The 23,016-nt window shown below is 38.5% G+C and overlaps 1 protein-coding gene across 7 annotated transcripts in view; it reads right to left on the bottom strand.

Moving 5' to 3' along the window:
• RAD18 (RAD18 E3 ubiquitin protein ligase) overlaps positions 1-23,016 on the bottom strand; it is a 168,603-nt gene that overhangs the window by 51,261 nt on the left and 94,326 nt on the right. For 5 of the 7 annotated variants that reach the window (XM_067544391.1, XM_067544387.1, XM_067544386.1 and 2 more), the window contains one exon: positions 13,000-15,603. The exons of 1 other annotated variant lie outside the window; for it this stretch is intronic. Coding sequence is in view for 2 of the 6 variants with exons in the window: in XM_067544386.1 (XP_067400487.1) it covers positions 15,504-15,603 (100 nt within the window). In the remaining 4 variants the exon portion in view is untranslated. Of the gene's footprint in view, positions 1-12,999; positions 15,604-23,016 lie in introns of those variants that run through there. One more of the 7 variants, XM_067544388.1, reaches the window with a different exon arrangement.

The raw sequence follows: 23,016 nt of genomic DNA, 5'->3' as shown, positions 1-23,016 counted from the left end.
GAAAAACACAGGCACAGTACACAGTAATATCAGCCACTCCAAGACCTGGCAAACTTGTACCAACATCAGCTATTTAGGGCCTGGCTTTTAAGCTGCCTCTTACAGGCTTACAGTAGTGTTGCAAAATATACAGTCTTAGTTGGCTAAGCCACACACTTTTAAACAGAAGGCAAAGGGAAAGGAATAGGAAAGGGAAGAAATAAGGCAGGGAAGGAAAATGAAACACGGGACGAAAGGGGTGACAAAGTCTCACATCCCACTCAGGGGAGTTCAGGATTTAGCCAAAGTTGGTGATGGTGGTGGTGTCATCTGGGTCCCTCTCTCTGGCCTGGTCTGGTCAGGACATCTATTGGGTTCCGGGCAACAATAGCCCAATGGATCTTGGGGTCCCAGGGGATGGTGAGGGTGGCACCCATGAATCATTGATGAAGCTTGCTTCTTCCTATTCTCCCATCTTTCAGTTTTTGTTTGTTTATTTGCTTTTGTGTTTTCCCCCCCATAAAAGTATTTTATTTAAGGTCCCCCCAAAAGGTGAGTGATGGGTGGAATAGCCCATCCTCTCATTATTTTGCCCCACCAATTAGGCCTAATTTTCAACACATCAATTTTGGTCCACTGATTTCCACTCCCACACTTCTCTTCCTTACCAGGCATGATTTTAGCACAGTTCTTAAGTGATGCCAATAGGCCCTTTTTGATTGGACTCATTCAGTCTGCCTTTTGCACCTTTTCCCATTAACATTTGTTGTTATAGGTTATTCTGACATTCTATGAACTTTCACTCAGTTATTAAAATTGAGGGTAAATTTGCAAGCCTGATTATTACAACACTCCCTAGCCATAAAGTAAAGCTTTAGGATATCATAATTAGACGATGCTCATAATTAGCTGGTAAATTTTGGAGTGAGTCAAATGACACAATCTGGCATGCTACAAGGACAGAAAGGAGCCTACACAAGATGACATTTTATCATCATAACACTGTGTATCAGTTAATTAGCATGGTTTCATGTCCCAGTACCTATTTATGTCACATACTCCCATGCATCAGAAGAGCTAGTACCATCTGTTGTCTATCTACGTATTTATATGGCTCTCATTTTCAATAATGTGTCTAAGCATATGTATATTAGTCATCCTTGAAAACTTTTCAGAATTGCTTTAAATAGCTACATAAATGTATCTGAGGATTGCTGTACTTCCCATATTTGTTAAATTGGAATATCGAGGGGATACGGTAAATCCCGGTAGACAACCTTATCTAACTCTCTCATTTAAAACTGGAATGAATTTAAAATTTTAAAGCACTAGAGCGGACCACAATATTTTCGACAAAATGTATGTTCGTCAAAATGTGCTGTTCTGTGGAGATGTATCACTTTCAATGGGAAAGTTTCTGAAGCTCAGGGTTGACTCTGTGGTAACTCTTAGAGAGAGAGATGGAAGCAAATTGAAAACGTGAACTTTTCAATCTGAAAACAGTTGTTGCACCACAATTCTGCTTCATGAAGAGTTTGAAAGGCTGTTTGTGGAGTTTTTACATTCCCATGTGGAACAAAAACAAAAACAAATTTCTAACAAATTTCTAACTGTTGAAAGTTCTCATGAAATGGACTAGTCCTCCTCTGGCCAGGTCTAGGAAGCACCAGGAAAACTGAGGCCCTGATTTGTCAATGCAATCCTACTAGCACTGCTGCCTACAGACTTGTACAGAGTCCTGCTGATTTCAAAGGCCCTTTTACAAATATTCTCAAACCAACAGGTCTTTATGTTTTTTAAGGACATTTCAAAGCGTTCATTATGACTCCACACCTCTGAGGGAAGTCAATAGTGCTATTTAAGCCCATCTCTTGTAGCATAAACTGAGGTAATGAGCCATTTAGTGTCTTATCCAAGCTCATGTAGCTAGGCATAATTGAAAATTTTCTTTTGAAACTGTTTTCCTATGTAAAATTGGGTTTGGGACCAAACTAAAATGTTCATTTAAAGAGAGATTTTTACACTAAAACTTTTGATTATTCATTAAAAAAACAGAATGCTTGAAAACTGAAATATTTCAATACTGAAATTGTGCCACCGTGCTTCTTGGTAATTGTACTGCTGGTGCCTCATGTTCCCATTTTCTCCTTCTGAGCCAGATTCCACAGCCAGACTTCATGTGGCTGCAATGCATCATTGGAGATGACTTCCACAATGACCGGATTCCCTTCACCAAGAGGCGAAATGACAGAGCTGAATGATAGAAGATTTAGTCTGTCTAGGAAGCCCAGCCTACAGAGGATAAGGGGTGCATGAGACACTCTAGCCACAACTCCCACAAAGCATCAGATGGCACATTAGAGTCAAACTGCTATGGTTTTTGGGTGACATTTTGGATTTTGATTTTTTTACTGAAAACTTGACATTTTCCACAGGAAAAAAATCCCCATTTTCTGATGAGCTCTAGACACAGCCGACCAGTGACAGAGCTAGAAATAAAACATAGGAATTCTAACTCCCAGTTCTTTGCATTTGCTACTTAAAAAGCACCCCCTTGGCTGGTAATGGATTGTATTAACCAATATACAAGCATACTATATGAACGATGTAGGTTTGACAAACTAATGATGATACAACAGGGATTTGGAAAGGTGGAATCTGTGAAGAGGTGCTTCACTTGGATTCCAACATTTCTCTCAGCTTCTGAAATTGGCCCAGCTATTACGCAGTCTGCTCCTCATAAACACAAAAACTTGCCTTTTTACATTTTTAAGTGCTCTGAGCCACATTCTCTAAGCACATGAACAAAATATTAAAATAGTGATTAAATAAGGAATTTACAGAATTTGCTCATTTGCTAATAGGCACTTTCCCTAAGAGGCCTAATCATGCTGGCATTTACTGAAAAATATAGACCCACCAGCAGGTTAGGAAAGAATTTGATGACCCTTCTAATTTTATATCATCTCTGGGCACGATTGATTGCATACAGGATACTAAGAGAACTTTAGGGACTGCAAACTGCTTTACCCCATAAAACGCAGGGGAATATGTGATGTAAATTTATTCTTAGACATGACAGTGTTGCACATCTTTGAAGCTTGCATTTACAATAATGTAGATAAATCTGAATTACTCTTTTTTTGACATTATGTATCCACTATATATTTAAAGCAATATTTTGACTATATTTCATTTTAAAAACTGTCTCATTTCCTATTTCTCAACCTCAATCAGAAATAAACTCATAGGATTAGCAACAGAGATCAAAAGAAAACTTTTGAAACCTCTTTTAAGTGTGTTTTAGGTGTCCAGACAGACCCAACCGCACAATACTGTGTTGCTCTTCTAAAGTACACCAAATAAGTCCAGCATGTTCTCTTTTACATATTGTTGCCATTAAATCTGCCCTGTCATTAGTTAAAAAAGCAGAGATTAGTGAGTCAAATGTGATCCATTATCAAAGCCTGGTCGGATAACACTTGTCAAACAAAGTAATTCAAATTCATTTGGACTCTTGAAATATTTGAGCCAAAACAACTAAGGACCTTTCAAGGGGAATGCAATCTAATTCAAAAACCATACATGTGAAACATCCAGGCCTGCTGCCATTATCCTCAACTATGGACCAGGAACTCATTGTACTAAGTGATGAATAAAAATACCTTGACCAGTATTATCTTAATATGCTTAGGGCCTGATCTGACTCCAGTAGGTTCAGAATTGGGTTCTTAATATAATTATTTGCACTTCTCTCTATTTTTCACAGCTCTTTTGTTTTAATTTGCTCTCCCTTTGGGCTTCATCCCAAGAAGTACTGAGAAACCTACAACTCCCACTGAGTTCAATGGGCATTTCATCTTTTCTTCCCTGATATATGAAAGGTAGATTTTGTTTTATTTCTTGGAAGATGGTACTAACTATATAGCAAACAGAATCCCCCTCCTCCCTAGTTAATATCTGCACCTATAAATGAAAGAAACATTTATCTTGTTATGTTTGTAGGTCACCATATTTTCCTGCTCTGAGGACTATAATTAGCTATTGTCTGCAAATGTCACCACTGGTTATAATTCAGAAGCAGATAGATGAAATAATAGCACAGTGAAAAAGGTCAAATTTCAATATTCACACAGAATGATCACATAAGTAGGAGAATCATTCCATATTTATGAAGAACTGATGGATTTTCTATTAAAATAGAAATTCAATTAGCCCACAACAACTTCTCCTTTAACATTCAAAATTAGATACGTTATTAAACGAAATCACATCTAAAAATCAAAATTTGAAAAATAGTTACTTCCTTATCTCTTTGCTTAAGTGCACAGGTGATTCAGTGTTAACTTGTAGGCACTCAGTAAACTCATCAAGTTGGAATAGACACTTATCCTCAACAGCATAACCGTCCTTAAAATATATTTCCATCATCATGAATGTCTTTTTTTTTAAAAAATAGATTTATTTACATTGCTCCATGACTTTGCTATGGGTCTCAGAATTCTTGGTGCAATTATTCCCTTCACTCATATCATTATTAAATTATTTATTAGCTGCGTTCTGATTTATGCCATAATGTGCAACAGATGAGTCTATATCGTCAGTAGGTAGATTGTGCTCATCTTTAGGTTGGTGGGAAATATTCCACTGAAACTATTTTTGGAAGTAAAATTGAGGTTTTGCCTCACCACATTTTTCTGTGAAAAGTGTATGATTTTCATTTCATGAAAATATTTCATTTTTCATTAAAAAATCCATAACGCCTGAAAAACAAAATATTTTGGCCAAAAGCACAAAATGTTTAGATTTAGAGATGCTGCTGCAGTGCTTTGTGGGAGTTGTAGTTTGGGTGCTTCATACTTCTATTCTTCTCTAGAGGCTCCCCAAGTGGATTTCATTTGCCATGGATAACTAAAGCAATGGGACTCCCATGGTGCTCTGCCCACCCTCACAGAGAGGGAAGATTGTGCCCAAGAACTTTTAGTGCTAATGGAAAATAAGCCCTATTTTCAACCATCAACTTGGACCAGAAAATTACTTTGGACCTCCATTTTTTTGTGTGAGAGATGATTCTCAGGACATTGAAGGTTTTTTGGACTATTTATGAGTCACACCATATTTTAGTAACAGAGCTTTAAAGAAAACTCTTCTGGTAGGATAAATTTGATTATCATCTCACCTTTTGTTTGTCTTGTTTTCCTATAACTTGAAAATTTAGACTTATTCAAACCTCTATGGCTTCCTTTCTGCACTTTAAAACTTTCAGAAATCTCCATAAAATCTCTTGTAAAGGGTACTTTGAAAAAAATGAAATCAAAGTTGTTAGCAGCCTTTGTCATGGATACATTATCATCTGTTCTGGCATTGAACATTTAATATTTTCAGAAGTTTGGCATTTGAAATTTTTTATGACAAATCTTTGGCATCTGACTCAAGTTGACAAAGTTGGCATCACAGAAGTTTAGATGTGAGTCAGGGAAACATTTTAACAAACATTCAAGTGCTTTCAGTGACAATACTTTTTCTAGGCAAATCCATCTGTGTGAATAGATTAGTGCGGGGAATGCTATCAATGTAAGCAGGAAAAAAAAGAGTTCTGTTAAAGTTATAGACATCCATCTATCCAGACATTTTATGGCCTTATCCCTGTTGTATCTGAGCACTTCACAGTCATTATTAAGGAACGTTATCCTCATACTGCCCCTATGGGGTAGAGAGGTGTTATTCCCATTTTACAAATGAGAAACTGAAGCACAGGGTAGATTACGAGACTTGCTCAAGGTCATATAGGAAGCCTGGGTTAGAATTAAATTAGGGTGGCCAACTTTCTAATTTGTGAAAACCAGACACTGAGCGCTGGAACCTCCTCCCACCTCCCGCTCCATCTCTTCCCCCCGAGGCCCCGCCCCTGTTCTGCCTCGTCCCCAGGCTCTGGCCCTTCCCTCGAGGCCCCCGCCTACTCCACTCCCCCCCACTGTCACTTGCTGCTCTCTCCACCTGCCAACTGAGCAGGGCTCTAAGGGTGTGGGAGGGCTGACTGGGGGGAGAACTGCACTCTGGGGTGAATGAGTGGGGCAGGGTGGGGGAGAGCCGCTCTTGGGGGGTGGGTGGGTGACTGGGGCAGGATGTGAGAAGAAGAGCCATGCTCTGGGAGTTGGGGAGGGGTGACTGGGGCAAGACGGGAGGGACAGCTATGCTTTGGGGGTGGAGGAGTGACTGGGCAGGATGGAGGAGCCACCAGTACCTCTCTCCACAGGAGACGTTCCTGAGTGCTCCTCCTTCCCACTCTCCCCTCACCCCCCAGTGACAGAGGCTGGTTCCTGGGGGTGACCAGACACTTCCAGGTCCCCTTTTTGACTGGATCAAAAACCAAACACCTGGAAACCCTAAATTAAACCTATGCCTCATGAATCCCAGTCCAGGGCTACATCCAGTAGACCATCTCTTCCCTACTCCTACATCACCCATCCCACATAGAGCATGGCATGGCATGAGGAGGACATTACAGACTTTTCAGGGAAACTGCAACCATGCAGTGTATTAAATCTAGAAGTGTCTTGAAAAGGATAACACACAAGTCTTTTTGGGATACTCGGAAAACAAAATTCACCATCATTCAGTGGTGTCAGAAATAATACAAACTCTTCTTGGATGGAAACAGTAGGCTCGTGCTAATGTTTTGGGCTCCAGCATCAACTCAAAGATCTTATTGTCTATTTTAAATAGATTAGACAAAGAGGTAATGAGAAATACTTGTTCACAGCTCCATGAGTTGCAAGTGGAAACCTTGCATGGTCCATGGTGGTGAGTTTAAAAACTTTCCTATCAATGAGCAAAGAAGTTTCCAAAAGCTTCTAAATAGGACACTATGTACACATTAGAAAATAATTTTGCTATGCCAAAACTGGGCAAGCTTTGGAAGCTATTTTCTCCTGCATAAAGTGTGCTTTTCATAAAGTATGTTTGATGTGAGAGAGAGAAAGATATATGATGACTAAAAACGCTTAAAACCAAATTGGCAGCAAAGATGAGGAGTCCAAAAAATCCACCTATCACTCAAAATATATTTCAAAGATTGCTGTTCCGAATGATAGGAATCTAGGAATTTAGCAGCCTCAATGCAATAGGCAATCCCTTTGCTATACTAAGCCATTGTACTATCCCTAGTCTTAGCCATTATTAAATAATGTGAGTGTATTATGTAACTTCCTTTTAAGATACAAGTAGGTCACAACTCTGATCCTTTAATTTTCCCTCCCTAAGAGACAGTATTGTTCTCAGTTCCATTAAGAGAGTCTTGAATAACTCTGTCCCAGTTTCAGAGTAATATAATTTGTGTTTGTAAAGAATTTAATACATAACACTGATGACAATACAACCATACCTGATACAATACATTAACTAGGTAGCATCTGCATCCTCAAATCCACTAAGTAATTAGCCAATTACCAAAACACACCACAGCATTTCTCTCTGTGCATTTATTTTATAGGGGCAGCATTTGAAATATCTCCAAAACAAAAGGAATAGGTTTATACAGCATCAACAGATACGCACACAACTGAGACTGTGCTCTTAGTGTCCTACTTATCATGCCAGAGGTTGGAAATACATTGCACACACAGCTCCAGACAATCTGCAGGCATCTGAGGAGAAGAACTTTCCCACACAGCATAAGGAGACATTCAGATTTTGTGACATCTGGAACAAAGCATTTTCCATACTTACCACAAATCCCTCAGCAAAAGATGGTACTGCCAAGCATTCCAACACAACATGCTTCAATGAGATATTCAAACAATGCGCAGTAGCCTTTAGCCTTCTACATCAATTACTCAGCATTAAGAACTACTTATGGTCACCAAAAGAAAGGCAGGCAGCTAACCATGAAATTAAGGCTGTAGGCTGTCTCCCAGCGCTGACTACAACCAGCTAATATGTATTAAAGGGTCCAAATGGACTATAATAGTGTTTAAAAACACTAGCTAATACATATTAGGGGAAACATGTTAACTAACATGTTCTGAAACATTAGCTATTTTCCTAGTCTGGACACGGTCTTAGCGAAAATCTCTTTGTTGTACAGAAAATATTTAATTATTCATTTCATTTAAGCAGTAATAACTTTCACATACAACATCTATGACAGATGTTCTCCCTCTGTACTCTGCAGTATTTTCTTTGAATGCTGCAATATTCAACAAAAGTTTTCAGACAGGTCATTCTTTGAGAGTATTTTTGAAGAAGGATCTTCTTGCCAACACATTGTATAGTATTGTCTTCCAAAATACCTTTCAAATTGGCATGCGAGAGGCAGGGCTTCAGGGTTTCCTATTTCTAAGCTGTACTCCTTTTAGTAATGATAAAAAAAATTGCTACAAGGGATATCAGTGGAAAAAACCTAAGGATTTTTTAAATAGATGAATGAAAAGCTCACCTTTTAGTCAGTAAGGCTATATCTACACTGCAATTAAAAACCCGTGGCTGGCTCACGCCAGCTGACTCCGGCTTACACTAAGGGACTATTTAATTGCAGTGTAGATGTTCAGGCTTGGGTTGCAGCCCAAACTCTTGGACCCTCCCCAGGGGCCTAGAGCCCAGACTCCAGCCCGAACCCAAACATCTACACTGCAATTAAACACCCCCTTAAGCCCAAGCACCGCGATCCCAAGTCAGCTGGCACAGGCCAGCTGCGGGTTTTTAACCGCCATGTAGACACAGCCTCAGACGTGGTCCTAAACATTCCAAGTTATGCAGCTTAAACTGTGATTTACAAAACTGCAACCTGAGTAGTAGTAGAGGCTTTCTGAGAACAGATCACTACATACTAACATTTCCCAACACGTGAACTCACCAGTAAACATATGAACAAATGAGTTTTCTGGGGTGCCCTAAATCCATTTTAAAATAGGAATAGCTTATCCCATGTTTGTCCATGAGCTATCGCAGTCTGAACCACCTACATGCACCAAACAAGATGATATAGTTTTGACCTAGTGGATGTACATTGCACATTCTATCACAGCAGTAAAAAAAGAGCCAAACTTTGGAAAGTGGATGTGACCTCACAAGGGTTTACCAATTATTTTAGCATTTTCTTCAAACTATTTGCATTCTGCACCAAGACCATATAACTGCATCACTGTGTTGTTATACGGTGGTTATAAGTATTTTGCTTAATTTTCTTCCACTTGCTATTGGATATTTTAATGAAGGATCTGTTTAGATTGGTATAGTTAGAATAGAATAGTTGAACCTGCTTTTTAAATGAATGACCACCCCAAAAAAGCAGGGAGCAATAGAAAAGTTGGATTGTTTCCTACACTAGTTCATCCATAAAAGGATGTGTGAGTGTGTATGAAGAGGGAATGTGGCAGGCGTGGGTCAAGATGGCAGATGACTGTGACATGCTGCTTTTATTTCTATGCAGGGGTACGTAAATGAAATACTTCCCAAGGATGCCAAAAATCACAAGCATAGGCAATTTGACTAGGAGTATATGCTTCCACCTGCACTGCCACAGCAATGTGCCTTAGCTCTCACCTGGAGGAGATAACTCCAGGTGTGATGAGATAGTTTCCATGTCCAGTCAATGCTTAACTTCTCTGCCCAGACAGTCCACAAGAGTATCCATTGAGAAGGGGATTGATTTCACATAGTTAACCCAAGCCATCAGACAGGAATGATTTTAGGTTGCTAAGAACCTAAGCCACCTATTCCGTTACCAATTCCCAGAGTCAGACAGTCCTAGTTCTAAATTTTGGTTACTGCATCTATGGTAACAGTTCTTAGAAAGATAAGGTTACCCCCCCAAAAAAGCCAAAAATTAATTTAGACCTACTTAGCCCCATCTCGTTTAGAAAGTTATCTTTCATTTCCACATCCACAGCAGGATGTAACTTGCATAGTTTCGATATAAAAAAAAATCTGAATGGCGCTCACTGAGATTAAACTATTATCGGGGTAAAATTGTAATCTAATGTGTGTTTTATGAGTTTTCCATATAAAACTAAAATAAGCCAAGAAACATTAATGGGCATGGTACTGTTCTAATACAGTGGTTCTCAACCTTTCCAGACTATTGTACCCCTTTCAGGAGTCTGATTTGTCTTTTGTATCCCAAGTTTCACCTCACTTAAAAACTATTTGCGTACAAAAATCAGACATAAAAATACAAAAGTGTCACAGCGCACTGTTCCTGAAAAATTGCTGACTTCTTCATTTTTACCATATAATTATAAAATAAATTGACTGGACTATAAATATGGTACTTACATTTCAGTGTATAACATACAGAGCAGTATAAATCTGTTATTGTTTATGAAATTTTAGTTTGTGCTGAGTTCACTAGTGTTTTTTAAGTAACTGATTGTAAAACTAGGCGAATATCTAGATGAGTTGATGTATCCCCCTGAAAGACCGTGTGCACCCCCAGGGGTACGTGTATCCCTAGTTGAGAACCACTGTTCTAATCCACGTTCTGCAAGATCGTATGGTGATGAGAGGCCAAACAACTACTCTGGAAAATTGAGATGATAAACATTAGGTTGATGGGAGCTCTGATGACATTAAAGGAGCAGACCATCCTTATTGCAGCAATTACGAATGTGCTGGCAAATATACTGAACTCCTCCTACATCGTGTTGGGAAGGAGCCTGTCTCTGAAATGACCAATCATGCATCACCACCCTGTACGATATATGTAGATTATATAATTCTTTATTGTTCTACTCCAAAACATATGGAGTATTGAATTCTTCCCATCAATTTCAGGGGGCTTTGGATGAGGCTGTATATGAAGAAAAATGATGGTAAGTACATTCCCATAAAGTTTTCAGTGTTGTTCGACAATTGGAATTTTATCTATATAATAATCATGATCTTCATGATTGAAAGGTGTTTTATGAATGAGAAAGTGAGGCTGAAACTTTCAGATCCAATGGTAAATAAAGGACTTGCGACATGTGGAATTTAGACATAAATAGACTGCTTTATATTGCTGGCCAGCACATGGAAACCAGAAATAGCTCGTTCATGATCCCTATTGAATGGCTGAGGGCTTGTCTACACTGTACAGCTCAGCTGATGCAAGGTATGCAAGTTAGGTTACGCAAGTAATGTAACTGACGCCAACATAATAGCTGTCGTAATGCGTCGAGTAGCTGCACTGTCTTCACTGAGCTATGTCAATGGGAGACGCCTCCGCCGTTGATATAGTTCACTTTTCTTGTTTCAGTGGAGTACCGGAGTTGACGGGTGAGTGCTTGGCAATTGACTGAGTGGGTCTTCACCAGACCCACTCAGACCCAATTGCTCCAGGGCCAACAGAGGCCACAGTGTAGACAAGCCCTGAGATGACAAAAGTCAAAGACAAAAACTTCAGACCTGACAGGTGTTCACCTCTGCAGCACTCCCTTGGATTTGTTTCATTCCTGTGTCCTAGAAGTAATGTCACAGAGTTTATGAAAGATGTTGTATTTCCTTAGTAACTGAATTTAACTGATTTAACACTGAGAAGTTGAGTGTTTCGTAGCAGTAGGGATGTTAAGTTTCAGCATTGGTCATTAATAATGCATTTTGACAAATAGTATAGTTAAAGGAATGGAAAGTGACACTTGAATTAAAGTCCCTTTAATGCAGGTAAAAGGTAAGATGAATGTGTTCCAGAAAATGTATTAAGTCTCACTGCTCTGGGGTATATTTAGCAGGCCTATCCTACACAAGCACCAGTGGAAGTTGGGACCCACCTGATACTCGAGGATCTCCTGCTCCCGTCGTTGAACAATTATAGCATATGACAATAATCGCCAGACACACTCCATTGGAAGATGTAAGGTTGGATTTTCAAAAGCACAGAGCACCGGCCTGATGCAGCTGCCACAAAGGTCAATATTAAAAGTTTAATTGACTTTAGTAGTAGCAGCATTAGCCTATTGACAGTTAAGCATACTGTAATAACTGGATCCCAGAATGAAAAGAAACTAAAATGAGTCTGGGTAAACACAGGCTTTATAATTATTTCTTGAGGATTTTTTTGTTTCCTGAGTCACAGCATCATGTACTTCACTTTCAATTAGGACTGGAATGCGCTCTTACTTTGGAAACAGGATTTAGTAATAATGGACATCCTCTATTCCATAGCTGCTTTGGGGAGACAAGATGGGTGAGGTAAAATCTTGGAGAGAGACAAGCCATACAGAGCTCTTCCTCAGATTTTGGTTGGTCCAATAAAAGAGTTCACCTCACCCATCTTGTCCAATGTCATGGGACCAACATGGCTACAACACCACTGCAAACAACATTGCAGCTTTAGTCAGTTCTATAACCAAAATGATCTATAGGGGCATGGTAGCCAAACCAAACTTTAAACTGAGGCCAAGGAGCTTACTTGGTTATGTGGCTACAGATTCTTGCTGTTATTTACTACTCAGTCTAATTCTTTCATGATTTCCTAAAATAATTTAATACTTCTCAGTGCCACATGTGGCTACTTCATGTCTGTCTTTGTCAGTGGTTTCTCCAGTGTAAATTAAATCATAATTAAATAAGTGGAGATCACCAAAATTGGTGCAAACACGTAAAAAAGGTAAAACCAAAATGTTAAATGACTAAAGAAGTGACATATGCAGGTAAGGAAGGGAAATTTAGTACTTGTAATTTACAATGGGGAGAAAATAAATACATGGATCGCACAACAGAAGCATTTGTATTTAGTTTTATTGGAAAGCAATATTAGCTGGCAGTATCACAAAATAAAATTAAAAAAATCAGCGATGAATACACAAATTGGAAAACATATAAAAAGACTAACCAGGAACCAGCAGATTTTTTCTTTTAAGTATCTTACCATATTTCTTGCAGTAATATCACTCTAGTTTAATGATTTCTTATTTTCCATCTTGTAGGTAAAAGATATAGGCCATTTTGATACTAGGGAAACACAGCGTACTGAAAGAATAGATCTCTGGAACAAAAATGTCAATCATTCACATGATTTTCTTAGAATATCCTGAATTTTGCCATGTATTTATCTTTCACAAAATATTATGTTTTAAACATTTCACTGTTTCAGGGTGACTGCTTCCAAAACTGACTGCAGAGTATACAGAAATAAGCTAGTGTATTAGTGATATACAGAGAACAAGGAGCATACACCATGAACATCCAGTCTAACATGCAACTCCACCAACACACAGTGGTGTTTAGAACGGTATTTTTTGGTTTATATCCTAGTGTTTAATTTTGCAAATGCACAACTTTAAAAACAAGTTGGCAATTCTATAATCTTAAACAGCTGTCTACTGTACGAACATCAACAAACTAAACTGAGCTATAATTTTATTGACATTTCATCAGATTCAGAGCCGCCTGTTAGCACAACTAGAGGCAGATTAACAAGCAACGCAAAGGCCCTGAAATTTTGTTAAAAATATTTTCACACTTGTCTCTGCAGTTAGATTTCAGGTATGTTTTGGTACTGGTTATATTTTCTTTGATGCAGTTGTCCATGCCTAGCAGTGAGTAAAATCATATTGTTTTATTTTGTTTTTAAAAAGTATCTTACTAACCACAACACACTGTAAAAATAGGGCACAAAAAAACCCAAAACAAAAAACCAAAGACCTGGTACTCCAGACACACGGGGGACACCCTCAGTCGATATAAAGTGTCATAGCTCCATATAAATCAAGAGATGCTGACCTATTATATATATATATAAAAACATAATTTCTCTCTCTATATAATTGTGTGGAATTTAAATCCTGCTGCTGTTAATTGCCATGAACCACAATACAATGACCTAATATATGGAGTTAGTATCTATCTTCTCCCAAATGGTTTGTTTTAATTGAAAATTTTAGCATCAAATTTCTTATTTCGTATCTGTGCTATGGCAGTTTACACTAGCTGCAGATATGCCCATTAGACCAGGTATATTATTTTCTACAAGAGGTTGAATGGAAATACCCCTGGTAGTAAGCAATTTGCTCTGTAGAAGCATGTACAATCTCAGACCACAAAACTGTATTTTAAAATATAAGAATTCACAGAACTCTCCACCTTACCCAGTTTTTGGATTTTGTGTGTCACACAACACACAAAGACAACCCAGTGCAGACTGTGTTCTAAGACGACTAAATCTGATTATTTTTTAATTCATGGAGAGTGTGTGTTCTGTGTATTAATCCTATGCAAAGGAAAGAGCTCTTAAACTAGGAAAACTCCTAACTTTATTAAAAATAAGCATATATACATTTCAATAGCTAGAATAATTTAAGTCTGAAAACCATGGAATCTCCAATTTCAACTTAATGGTTAAATTGCAATAATGAAAGATTACTAAGGAATAAGAATAACTTTACATATATATATTCTCACACAGCATATTGCTTTGAGACTGGTTTGAAATATGAAATATTTATACCTCCTGCAAAATCAAATTATTCCAAACCAACCAAATACACTAATCTCCCTGCTATATCATCTGTTCTATGATTTCAAAAAGGCAAGGATTTCTTTTTAATACCAATGTCAATAGAGCCCAACTGCCACATACATTTAAGACAAAACGCTGACAATACAAAAGGTCACTGGATTTATATTAATCTTCAGTATGGTTTGAGTCCTGGTGGCATGTTGAACATTTTACAATAACTCCTAAGAAATGTAGACATTTTAAATGCAGGCCTCTGCGGTTTATCTATTTATGCAATGGTTAAAGGGCCAGTTTCTGATCCCCTTATTCACACCGGTCCCAACTGTGAACTTGCCTATATCTCCCCTACCCCGCTGCACACATCATGAGTCCCAATAGAGAGAGAAGTCATCATCAGGCCGCTACATCCTCACCCCTACACAGGTAGATAGGGAGTCAGTCTTTTGGCTCCGCCTCCCACAGTGCACTAGTCAGCTGACTGAGCCAGCACAGTCGAAGTAAGCAGTGCATGGAAAAGAACCAGCAAAGCTTGCTTGCCCACTTTCAGCAAGGGGAAAGTAGAGATTCAACTGTGACTGAGTCACAGTTTGGTCCCTGCTATCCTCCAGAAGCAATTCAACACCACCCGGTCCTTTGTAAGGTGCCAGCCTTGTCCATTCAGCAACACCTGACTCCACAAATAGTCACACTGATCTTAAAAGGGCTACTTGCAAAATAAACTGCTCTTCAATGTGAATAGAGGTGTCAGAATTTGCTCCTAAATGACAAAAAACATTTTTCTCCAAACACAACACATCTGTTATGTTAAAAATATGGCAGAACAGTTACATGTTTGTAAAAAGATACTGATAGTGTATGTCCATTCTTGAAGTGAAATGGCCTCTGGTATTGTAAGCAGACACATTTAATGCAAAGCATAAAGTAAATCAGTTATTTCAAGACAGTTTAAATGACATGAATACACAACTTCTGTGCTGTAAATTCTTAAGTGCCCCATATGTGCTGGAAAACAATAGGGAGTCTGTATGGAAATGTAGTACAGCATCCAGATGACTGCACATGCTTAGAAATCAGGTGACCATATTTGCTAGTTCTTCCTCCTCTTACTCCTGGGAAGTATTTTACCACTTTCTGGTGTTTTGGGGTGACGTAATTTTCGTTTGCTAATTTTCACATCTGGAAGGCTGCTGTAAAAAAGAAAAGAAAAAAGAAAATGTATTTCATAGTCTGTTCTAAATGTGACTAAAAACTGAATATCTCTAAGCACCCGGCACACACACTTCCTCTATATTCTTTGTGAGGATAAAACATAATGCCGCTTTATCTTCAACTTATCTTGTGTGATTCATAGGCTTCTAGTTCATGAAAATATGGTGGAAAACAAAGCTCTTAGTATCAGGTTTCTCTCTACAAATAATACCAACCCAAAACAACAATGATCAGTACAATGTCTCATTTGCATTTAAAGGGGTAACTCTCAACCAGCCAGAGATTATGGACACATATTGTCATGAAGTAAGGAGAACACCACAAACTATTGAAATGTGGAGTTCTTCAAAAACATTTCAGTGAACCGATATCAATTCTCTTGGGTACAGAGAAACTCAACATAAAAATGACAGGCTGGATCACATAGAATTAATAAAAAAGACTGAACTGCAACTCTGCTCCTCTGTTTAATCCTTGATTTCTAAAACTGTTCTCAGTTAGTAGTACATAGTTGTTTCTTTACCTCTCAGAAGTTTCATTAAAATAGACGCCATCAAAACTTTGGAGTCACAGCCACCAAATGTGGTAAACCCCAATCTATGAGTCTGAAGTATTTAATTTCTCCAAGCCCGAGATAATTTGAATGTGACTTTATTATAAAACATTCCCTATGAGGGCCCAGCACTTTCAAAAGAAAAAGAAAATTACCATTTTCATAAAAAAGCAGCAATCACATAGATCTCCAGGGCTCTGACTCAAAAAAGGTACTGAAGTATATGCCTCGCATGAAGCATGTAAGTACCCCATTGAAGTCAGTGGGCCAGTTCCTAAGCTATTGTAAATGGGCATAGTCAATTTTCAGCAGCTGAGGAGCTGGCCCAATGGTAACACACGAGTGCTTAAAATTAAGCACTTAGTTAAATGACTTATTGGACTGTGGCCAGAGTGCTCAGTACCTTGCAGAATCAAGCCCTTAAATTTGTGACTCGCTTAGCTTTTTTACCTGATTTTTCTATCAATAAGATGGGAATAACACTTATTTCATAGGAAAGTTGTGAGGATCAAGCTGTCCTTTGTAGGTATTTCTAAGGCTCACATCATGGTAGTACTTTGTCTACAGGGGGAAATTAATGTGCAGTAAGCCAGAGTATGAATTTAAAGCACACTAGCTACTTCGCACCTACTCCCATGTATACACTATTATTACAAACTAAGAGTGCCCCTGGATGGTTAGGACCCGTACAGTTCCAAAGGGCATTAAATTAATGTACACAAAGGGACGCAGTGCACTGTAAGGGTGTCCACACAGGGAGTTAGTGAGGAGTAGCTAGTGCACACCAGCTACTGCAGATTTTTTCTGTGTAGACAAGCCCTACATGCTGTTATCCTTACTTGAGTTATACTTTGCAGGAAGAAAGAACTTAAGCTTTGGAAGTTTGCTTGAAAGGCAAAAGAAATCTTCAGTTTAGCAAAAGAATTCTGAGGCCGGTTTACTCTGTTTTCTACGTACATTTTATCAGTACCTAATCAAATGATCTTGATCAGTGTTAATTGGGGAAAATTAACCCTTTTAAGCATAATTTTTATTTTCTTTAAAACATGAGGACATCAAGATGCAAATATATGCCATTTACGTTACTTGCAAGATTAAGTCTGATTAACAGATTAATTAGTACTGTTGAAAATGGTAGGAAAATATATTTCAAGTCAAAATGATACACTACTGTACAATTATTACATATTTCCTTTATGTATGTGGCTGCTGTTATTCTTCCAATATTTTGCAACATCAAGGAAGTGCCTGATGGTTGTGTTTTTAATAAGCAATAAACAATAAGCTGCAGCAGAGCATTGCGAGGCAAGAATGTCAGCTAAGTGACCTGGAAAACAGTCCAGTTTATGGTTTTAAAGAATTTTTCTAAAACATATCTCCACAGCTAAGCTCTTGCCTCAGTGGAATTTTCCTTTATAAACTATACATGATTTATCTCGCTCCATGTTAACGAAATTGCTCTGTACTGCAGATTAAAGATGAATCTTTTTCTTTATTTGTGAGTCATAGGAAATTTTTACTGATGGTAACACACTAGATTGTTTTGGCGGAAGGTTAACTGGTAGTTAAAATGAGTTAATTTAACATTTACTGTGGTTAGAGCCCAAAAATGATGCAGCTAACATCAAAACATGGCATGAGAAGTTATTTATTCTATTAATAAAAGGCAGAATATAAAATATTCACCTTGCTGTGTACCTATTGTTCTATTAAGATGACTTTTTTTTGGGTGGGGGGAGAGGTGGTGGTGTTGACTAGACAGTTTCTCCTCCATAACTGTAGGTGGCACTGTCTCATGGCCACTGCCATTCACTTTATCTCATTGTAGCCTGCTCCCTCTTGCATACTCAGTCCAGAAGCCCATTTTTTGTTGGCTTAACTGACTACAGCCAATGAGTTTTGAAAATGAACCAGGAATGGGATCAGAGAGAGGATATAAACATCAACAGGAAGGACCAAGGTTTAGCATAGGCAACTCTGCAACACTGCCTGAATACATACCGATGGGTGCGGACGTGTAGGAAGAATTGTTGAGTAGTTTGGCCTTTCATTACCAATTTAAATGCACACATGCACACTAGGTCATTTTATTAGCTAGGAATTCTACAAAATTAGAGTAAGAATAATGGAGACATTTTTCACAAGGAAAATTAGTTGTTTAGGAAGTTAGTAGGCAAAGCTGCAGAAACTATCATGCTGAGACATCAGTAATTTTGCGTACATCGTTTAAATGGCAGGCAGACGGGAATTTACACCTCATTTAGTGACATATTGTCTCCACGGGAGATAAGGGTATCTTTGTCAATCTATTTTTTATTTATTTTTTTTTAATTTAGGGATTGTTTGTGAAAAATGAAAGGATATGACAGTGAGCAACAGCAGCAAAACTATGATAAGTATTGGCTGCAGCAGAAACAGATTTACTTCTGGATAAAGACTTATGACTAAAGCCCCAAATCTGGCCTTACTCTTGTAAAGTGAGATTTTAGAAGCCTCGTATGTGGAATGGTAGCATCTGTATAGCAATACTTTGTGCACATTGGACATAACAGTTCAGGGGAGCCAAGACATGATCAGAATTTGTTACTGCTGTTTTCCGAATCCTCAGCTGCTAATGGAACAACCTAGCCATACACGCAAAACCATGCTCTTTAGCGGCAATGCAGGGATTCTATTAACACTAGCTTAACCTCTCTCCATCTCGCGCTCAATGGAGCGCCCAGCTCAGATGCAAGAAAAAGTGACAGAGAGATTGCAGGCTCTTTGTGTTCTTCCCCAACTAGTATACCCAGCACAAGATAAACCAAACTTTTTCACAAGAGGGGGCCACAACTGCTGACATTCCCCTTCAGTGTTTCTGAAGAAAAAGGAATTAAATCAAGTTCTCTACATTTTTATTCGAACAACAAATTTAAACGTGCTGCACCAGTTTAACCAGAAGGTTTTTATTTTGAAAGATAAGCCTCTGGTATCATGGCTAATGTTGACAAAGCAGTAAAGGTAAGTTATTGGAAGAGGTCTACTTAAAATTGAACTCTTCATGGCAATAAAGAGCTTGAGAGAAGTTACTAGTGATATTTGCCATAGCTCCCTATAAAGGAACATGTGGGGAATATTCTTCAGACAGATCCCGTTTGCCAGAGGATCTTCACACTTATGCCCAGTGAATTTTTCATCAACAACGCAAAGTAACAGGCTTTTTTCTTAGTCATGGAGTTAATTAAAATTGAACAGAATGTTGCAGTTACTAGACGCATTTAAATTAGGCAGCTAAATTCCATCTCTTAGCTTGGAATCCCATGTAGTGATGATATGAGTTCACCAGTCCATAGCTCTGACAGTACCAAAATTCTCTATAAAAATACATTCTGTTTTTGCCATTTGCCAAAATTAGTCCTAGGAAATATCATCTGGCTAACCTGGGAATTATGCAATGGAAAGTAAAATGGAGAAGTCGGAAATGCCAAAATCACTGCCTCCAATGACTGGAGAGAGCTACAGGGTTGACTGGAGCAACTCATATTTCAGAGTTCCGCCCTGCATTGAAATGAGAGAGGGAGGGTCCCAGCACTTGCATGAAACCCCTACAAAGTCATTGCCAGTGTCCCTGAACATCGGGGTGTTCACCAGAACGCTCAGGGTTTATAATGCTCCTTCACAGGCTGAGGTTTGCGTGATCCTAAGAACCTCTCAATGCCAAAAAGAAAAGGGATCCCTGTTATGTAACTTGACATGACCCTCAGCTGAACTAAACAAGCTGGTGTGTGCACTGTTCCTTTGGGTACAGTTTACTAGTAATTGCTGAGAATGTCCAATGGCTAAAGGCTGGACGCTGCAGGAGAGTGCTTCAAGGGGACTCAGGGATTGATGGGCACCTATTGATAACCTGCAAGGTACAGTAAGGGTTAGCACTGTCCAGAGGAGAGTGTTTGCGTGGCTAACAGGCTAGTGGTGTCAGGCAGCTGACATCCAAATAAGCACAAGCAAATCCTCCTCTGCTTCAGGCAGGGGGGCAGAAGGGGACAAGGTGACTCAGAGTCCTGGGCATGTCAAAAAATCCCACTCGGCTACACACAGAAGGAAACAATAGAATGTACCTGACCACATCCAAGCCCTTCCTGGCCCATAAAGCTGCAAACCTAAGGACTTTGAGAATCTGATTTCTGCGTGCTTGGGGAAAGTGAGGGATTCAAAACAGATTCCAGCCTTGCCCAAAACTTAGTTCTAGCTTGTTTTTAATCCCCAGAACATGTTAGTGGAAGGGAACAAATTAGCTTCATTCCAGAAAAATTAGTACCTTTAAAAATGAATGAAGCAAAATATTAACAAAAAACATATATGCCCATCTCCTTCTCTGCTACAGCTCAGTTCTGCGTCATTTAAATTCAATGCAAGTAGTGTGGCTAAAAGGCGTGAAATATCTCATTACTGTAACACCTTGCTTACGGCAGTTCCACATTGAACTGAAACACATGAGCCAATTTATTAAAGTATTCATAACAGATCTAGGTTGCTGCACCTCTCTAATAAGTTTGCCAAATTCCAAAATGTCATTTCTGAAAAATTGGCATCAGTTTATTTTCAACTTATTCATCACACAAAATATGTTTCTTTTGTTATCTATATTTACTGGATTCTTATAAATTAAGAATAAGTAACCAGATCTTCAGTTTCAATCAAAGAGCTCTCTGCACATGACATGCATGCAAAGGGAAAGGATATAAACCTTCATGTTTTAGAGCATTAGTCAACCTCTAATTATTGGGGGTTTGGGCATGAGCAATGGAAGCACGAGATTCATTGCCCTACAATGCTCTTCAGTCTCTTGGAGAAACCGTCTCTACAGTAAGAAAAGGAGGGAATCACTGTCGACGTCCCACTCAATTCTTGACCTCACAGCAAAGACTGCCAACAAGAATGACAATTGATACTGTAGTTTTGCAATGTCATCTTTCTATTCAGAAACTTAACTGAGGTTACTAATTCATTTCATATAAGCCCCCACAGTGCTTTCAGACATCAGTTATGTTTGGTGGACCAGGGCCAGATTCCATCCAGTGACCTAGAGGTCAGAGTTTCTATAACCGAATAACAATGCCCTGCAGATTCAAGTCCTTCCCTCTCAAAAATGAGTAAGTATCAGCAATGAGACAACATATTAGTTTAATTTTAAACTAGGAACTCAAATCACTTCGTATTTTTAAATTAATACTGCAGATTGATTAGCAGCTATTTTGTCCCTTATTTTCAGTTTTATATGGCAGAAGTTAACAGATCTTCTTGTTTCAGATTTCACTAGCCCACCTGGAGAGAATCAAATAAACAAAAGACCAAAAAGATTCAGTGAACCATCTAGAGCAGGATGTTCCCGAATTGTGGTTCATGGACTACTAATGGTATGCAGAGCACTTGCTAGTGGTCACATGGTGCTGGTTTCACTTCCTTTTTTCTAGATACTAATTACATTAACAGAAGCTAAAAATACATTAAATACTTTCTTAATGTTACTTTTCCTATAAACAATTGCCATAGTTGCCACAGGATGTTATTTTATTGTAAATGAAGGGAGGTGGTTTATGCAGTCATGATTGGTAAAGGAGATTTTCCAGGAAACACTTTATATTAAGAGGTGATCAGCACCACGGAAAAGTTTGGGAACAATTGTCTTCCCAATGCAGGATTGTTTCCTGAAGTACATTTATTAGTACTTTGCTGATTCCTAGACTGAAGTTCCACAGGCTGATGGATCACATTAGTGTGAAGTTTTTTCTGATACCCCACTATTTTTAGCAATACACTGATCTTGTACCCCCCAAAATAATCTCTCTTCATCCACAAAATTTATACCTAACATTTTTGAGGACCATTATTTTGTCTTCATTTAGTCATTGCTTAGCCAGGCAATTATTTTCTTAGCAGATTAACTTCATTAATACTTCCTCATAAATAAATCCATCTAGTCCTCTGATAATTTTTGTTGTTCCCATCTCATATCCCTCCAATTTCTCAACATCTCTCTAGTAATGAGGATCCCAGAAATCAATGCAATATTTTAGAACATACCAGAACTGATCAGATACTGATTATTACCTCCCTAATCCATAACACAATGCCTCTGCCAAGCAGGAAGACAGCACAGATGACCAAAATAATTTTGTTTTCAATATGAATACTCTTGTCTAATTTGCTCTTCACTATCACCCCCATATCCTTTTCAATTTTACTCATTTTCATTGTCTAAGATGAGTCTAACTTTATTATTTTCTGCTCCCTAGGGCACTTTATATACTGTGGCTCAACAAAGAACTCAGTTCTGCTATAGCAGTGTTCCTACCTATGGTCCTCAAAACTGTAACAGTAGCCATTCCATGATGTAGCCACCAAGTCACCCATTTCCTGAAATGTATCAACAGTTAGGAGGAAGGGGATAAACCATGAGAAGTGCAGATATAGTTGTTTTTAGTCATGTGGGATAAACACTAGACTGGGCAGCAAGCAGAGTCATTTTAAGGAAGCACAGTAAGTCAGCAAGAGCCAGCAACAGCCCTAAGATAATTGTGGACCAAGTACATGGATCTGTAATGAATCTGCATTCCACAAATTCAAAGAGACTGGCTACCCAAGCATTACATGGAATTCAAAACATACAATTCTCTGCTCGCTAACTAGCTTCCTTTCAATTCTGCGTAATAAATCATATATTTAATTAATTATATATTAATTAATGCATAATTATTAATTAATGCATAATAATTATCTATTTAAATTTGAAGGATATAATACATTTTCCCCCCACCAAATATGCCTTCAGTTTACTGCCAAAAGTAAAACCCTGCTC

Source organism: Emydura macquarii, unplaced genomic scaffold (genome assembly GCF_026122565.2).
Source record: "Emydura macquarii macquarii isolate MOO-44397 ecotype Brisbane River unplaced genomic scaffold, CSIRO-AGI_Emac_v2 contig_968, whole genome shotgun sequence".
In the NCBI taxonomy this organism is placed as follows: domain Eukaryota; kingdom Metazoa; phylum Chordata; order Testudines; family Chelidae; genus Emydura; species Emydura macquarii.
This window is presented reverse-complemented; position numbering and strand designations above follow the sequence as displayed.